Genomic DNA, 5275 nt, shown 5'->3' on the forward strand with positions numbered 1-5275 from the left:
TCAAAAAAGGAGATGTAGAATGGTCTTTACATCATTGGAAAACCTGGATAGCAATGTATTTTTTTCAGTCAACTCTGGTATGTCAAACCTGCTACAATAAACAGCATTCTGATTAAGATAATCCACACTTTGGAATGCCTTATCATACTTCCCCTGGTCAAAAGATGGGAGACCCTGCTCTTTAATTTTGTAGAGGCTTATGTTATAACCATTGAAACACGCTGAGCGCTCTGCCCATGTTAAATAGCCAGATGCATGGTTCAGCAAGTAATAGGCCACTCCTGCAGTCTCATTTGTTTTGGCTAAACTTAATTCCAAGGCAATCCTAGAAAGGCCCTTAAGATCGGCAGTCGAAGTCCGAGGATCCGACTCCAAAGTTGAGGTGCAAACGTCGGGAAAGGCGCTGCTGCTGCAAGTTTTGGTTATTAGGGCCTTGCCAGTCTCTTCGGCAGCTGTCCCACATTGAAAAATTGCTACTAAGATCACAAGGAGGGGGAGAGAAACACCAAGTTGTTTAATGCCCATTTTTCCTGCACAATGAAGAGCTTATTGCAAGTTTCTTAATTTGCCTGTCTTTTTATACTATCAATGTGAACTAATTGTGGCTCCTTGCATTGACCATATTTGTGGTCAGTTTTTTTGGCCCAATTATTGTGGGAAATAAATACAGCACTTTAAGAAAATCCTAATCATTTTTTCTTTAATTAGCTTATATCCACACCTACCTTGTTGCTATTTTTCATTATTCCAATATATTTAACTGACATGACATGCTCAATCTACTTTTAGATCAATCTTAATTAAAAAAAGAAAACAAATTTAATGGTGGATTGAGCATTCCTTATCAACTAAATATGCTAAAAAATTACTAGTACTGAAATAACGCAAAATGGCATTTCTCTTCCTTGACATTGTAGATCTTAGTAGGCCCACAACCAACAACAACAAAACTCCCCAACCACCAACAAAACAAGACCACATGGCTCTGGTGATGCCCCAAAATTTAAAAAACCCTAAAAGGAATGCAACCTTTTGAAAAACAATCGTTAGCATTAACCACTTTCATAATGCAACTATTACTTGCGAATGTTTTAAAAACTTTTTATTTGAAAAGCAACCAAAAATCTAAATTTTAGATTTTGATCGAACATTCAACCCTAAACCATCGAACGTTCGACCTTAACCCTAGCACGGACATTCAAGCCTGGACCACACGAACGTTCGACCTGTAATGTTAAAACCGTTGGCTAATAGTACACTGAACGTTCAATGATAGTTTAAAAAGCAATTTTAACCCATTATCGACATTTTTAGCATTTTGCACACCCCTTGTAATATCCGAAAACTTAAGGGACTTCATCATTTCCATAGTTGCAAAAAAAAAATAATAATTTTAAAAAAAAATTGCCTGATTTGTGGTGGGGGATGACTCAACCCCACCAAAACCTCTCTGTTTTTTTTTTTTTTTTTTGGAAAGTCCACATACCCCCCTCAAACTTTAACCCAATTGACAATGTCCCCCCAAACTTTTAGTTGTGGCAATGTCCTCCAAACTACCAAAAATTGTCAATGTTCAACCTAATGGCGAAACTACCCTTAGTAAAATAAATACTAAAACTTCTAAAAACAACGTAAAACTTAAAATAATAATAAAAAATTAAAAAAAAAATTATTTTTTTATAAATATTGAAAATTTTCTCTTTTTTTTTTTCGAAATTTTGTTTTATAATTTTTTTTTAAAAATAAAACTTCTGTTTTTAAAAAAATTAAAAAATTTCGTTTAAAAAAATTAAAAATTTTCGTTTTTTGAAATAAAATTAGAAAAATATTTGTTTTCTAAAATAAAAATTCCCCTTTTTTTTAAAAAAAATATATGTTAAAAAAAAATTTTTAAAAAAAATCGTTTTTTAAATTATAATTTTCGTTTTTTATAAAAAAATTATTTATTTTTTGAATTTATAGGGGTATTTTTGTCTTATTGAGAAATTTATAAGAGTATTTTTATCTTAGGAAAATATAAAAAAGCCTCACAAACTACCAGCCATTTACAATATAGCCCCCAATGTTCAAAATGTACTAAAGTAGCCCCCAAACTACTAAAATGTATCAAAAAGACCACTTATTTTTTTATATTCCTATAACACCCATATTCTTGTAACAAATAAAATAATAAAATAATTGTAAAAAAAACACAAACAAATATTTTTTGAAAGAAATAAATAATTAATCACTGTAGTTGGCCTAAATTACAAATTACTTCATGCCGTATTAAAGTAAAATGAATTTGGTAGTTTGGTAGCCTACTTTAGTACTCTCTTTTTTTTTGGAATATCTTAAGAACCATATCTTTGATTTTACTTTAATACAATATGAAGCAATTTGTAATTTAAGCCAACTTCATAGTTTGGGGGGCTTTTTTATATTTTTTCCTTTTATCTTTTTGTTAAACTTAAAGCATTCCCAGCAACTACTCAATCATTTTACCTAAATTTAAGGATTCAAATTACTTTTTTTTTTTGACATGTCTGCACAAGAGGGGGGATGGGGATTCAAACTAGTAACCTCCGCTTCATTAGGCGTGGTCCCAGCCAATTAAGCTACCTCTTGAGGATGGATTCAAATTACTTTTTACTTCCCTATGCCAATTTGCTCCCCAATAACTTCCCTAAATGCTTCCTTATATCATTAAAATATTATATTTTTATTTTACTTTTTTTATATTTTATTCCTTTAATTTATACTTTCTCTCTCCCTCATATTTTCTTCTTTCTTTCCGATGCAGCAACCCATTTCTTCTTCTTATGATTTCTTCCTTTTCTTCTCCTCCCAGCAAGGAAATCAATGTCCTCACTCCTGTCCCTATGATCCTCTTGCACCCAACCACCTCAAATTTCTTCAATTTCCAACACCCCTTCACAATCGCTATCAACCCCATGTCGTCCAAGTCCGCCAAGTTCTTTATCGACAGCGACTCCAGCCCTTCGCACAGCATGACCCCATCCAACTGTGACCTAATCGGCGTGCACACGTCTTGATGCCTTGTGTCTTTGATTTGATTTATGGGTTTCCAATTTTCGCTGCCCACTGCACGACGACGGTGGCTTAACCACCGTTCTTCAGTCTCTCTCTCGGCTTGAACAGAACGCTCACCATTCTCTCTCAATCTCGAACTTTCTCTCTTTTCAGTCTCCTCTCTACCTTGTCTAGAACATGGATGAAAGTTGAGAGGTTGAAGAAGATGAAGTTTTTGGAGAGAGAGGTGTGTTGAGCAATGTTTTGCAGAGAGATGGCGTGTTGACAGGAAAGAGAAAGAGTTTTTTTTTTTCAGTTTAATAAACCTTTGGATCACTACAATTGAACCCAATGTTTTGGGTTCAAGTGTAGCATCATGGTTTAAGGAACCATATAGAGAATCTGCTGTGGGATCTTTTTTGCTATTTTTTAACATATTTCCTAAACTTAAGGAACAGACTCCCTTAACTGAGAATGCTCTTAGGGTGGACATTAACACTATTAGGTAGTTTAGAGGGTACATTAATTGTCACGATTGAAGGCTGGGTTTTAATCAAAAACTCAACTATCTTCGGCTGTTAGCATTAGATAAGAAGAAAAGAAAGAAAGAAATAGAATAGGCGAGAGAAAGCAACCCAGAAGAAAAGAGGGGGAAGGAAAAGGGAGAAGAGAAAAAGAAAAAGAAAAGGAGAGAGGGGAGAGGAGAACCAAGAGAGAGACAAAGTAGAGGAGAAACAGGGGAGAAAAGAGGGAGTAGAGAAAAGAGAAAGAAAGAAGAGTGAGAAGGAAATCGGTTGAGGTAAAAGCCTCTTCTTCCACGGTGAAGATTTTCTTGTCTTTAATGTATTTGATGACTTTATAAAGCAATCTTAGTGTATTTTGGTGTTTTGGCCATGGGAAAGAGTGGGTGTTCAAAATTTCTTTGGGATTTTTTATTTCTTATGTTTTGGGTGCTTTTCTTTTGGGAGATCTAGTGGAGAGATACCGATTGGGAGTGACTCCTTGATGATTTTGAAATATACAGTAGATGTAGAACTGAAATTCTGCCTTGGGTGATTGGAATTTGAGTCTATACTTGTTGGTATTTATCTGATTGTGTTGGGTTGTCACTTTGGGCCTTTGGGGGTTTCACGTGACCTGAACATAGGCTAGATGATTTTCCTTTGCTCTGTCGACAGTATTATGAAAAGGAAACCACATACACTTTTAAGGGCTTTACACACTTGAGTTTAACTGAGGATGATTGAACATGATGAAGAGGAAGGAAAAAGGACATCAATATAAAATGAGAAGAGAAGAAAAAGATAAAAACATGGAAAAGAAGGAATGTCTTTTATTGTGGACGTGTAGAAAAGGAAGGATTGAGGAAAAATAAGAGAATGGGCTTAAAAGCAAAGTGAAAGGTTGATTTTTAGGAAGTTATTGTTTAAAGAACATGCATTTTGTTAGTTTTTTTTTTAATTGAATGAGGGGAAAGGGTTACAAGGGATATTTAATTGTTAGTTTAGGTATTGATATTTAATTGTTTTGCTTTTAAGGACAAGCAACATAGATTGAGGCATGATAATCTCCACAATAGTTGTGCATAAAATTGAAATGAGTAGAACTGATTAATCAAGGTTTTAATGAATTCAACACACCCAAATGCAAGGTTTTTAAAATAAAATATGTAAACTCTAAATAAAGTGTATTTGGGTGTATATACGGTTAAATTATCAGTTATCCCAAAAATTTAAGCTGGTAGGAATAGATAAATTTAGTCACTTAATCGTTAGTTTAACACTCCCCCTCACGTGTGGACTCAGACTTCCTTTTAGTAGGTGATGCCCAACACGTGAAATATTTAATTTAAATGGGGGACGAATTGACAGAATCAAGGTTCGATCTCAGGACCTTTGGCTTCGATACCATGTTAAATTACCACTTATCTCAAAAGTTTAAGCTTATAGGAAGAGATAAATTTAATCACTTAATCATTAGTTTAACATATACATGTGCATATATCATATTATCATTGATTCTCAAAAGAAATGTGAAATTTTAAATAAATCATGCAATGATGCATAATGTGATTATTGATATGTTGGTGCATTCATGAGATTTATATGTAAAAGTTATATATGCGAATTGCATAGATTGATCTGAAAAGGCATTCGTTTACCAATGTGACATATGATAATTTTATGATGAAATATGACATTGAGTTTCAAGAAGTGGATTTTGGCACGTTATTTATGATTTATGAAAGATTAATATTGACTGT

General features: G+C 33.6%; 1 protein-coding gene across 1 annotated transcript; it reads right to left on the reverse strand.

Moving 5' to 3' along the window:
* Window positions 1-525, reverse strand: LOC132169532 (pectinesterase inhibitor-like). The gene has a single exon (XM_059580556.1). The coding sequence runs from the start codon at window positions 523-525 to the stop codon at window positions 1-3; it is 525 nt and encodes a 174-aa protein (XP_059436539.1).
* Window positions 526-5275: the final 4750 nt, after the last annotated feature.

The sequence above is a fragment of the Corylus avellana genome, chromosome ca2, assembly GCF_901000735.1.
Source record: "Corylus avellana chromosome ca2, CavTom2PMs-1.0".
Taxonomy (NCBI): Eukaryota; Viridiplantae; Streptophyta; class Magnoliopsida; order Fagales; family Betulaceae; genus Corylus; species Corylus avellana.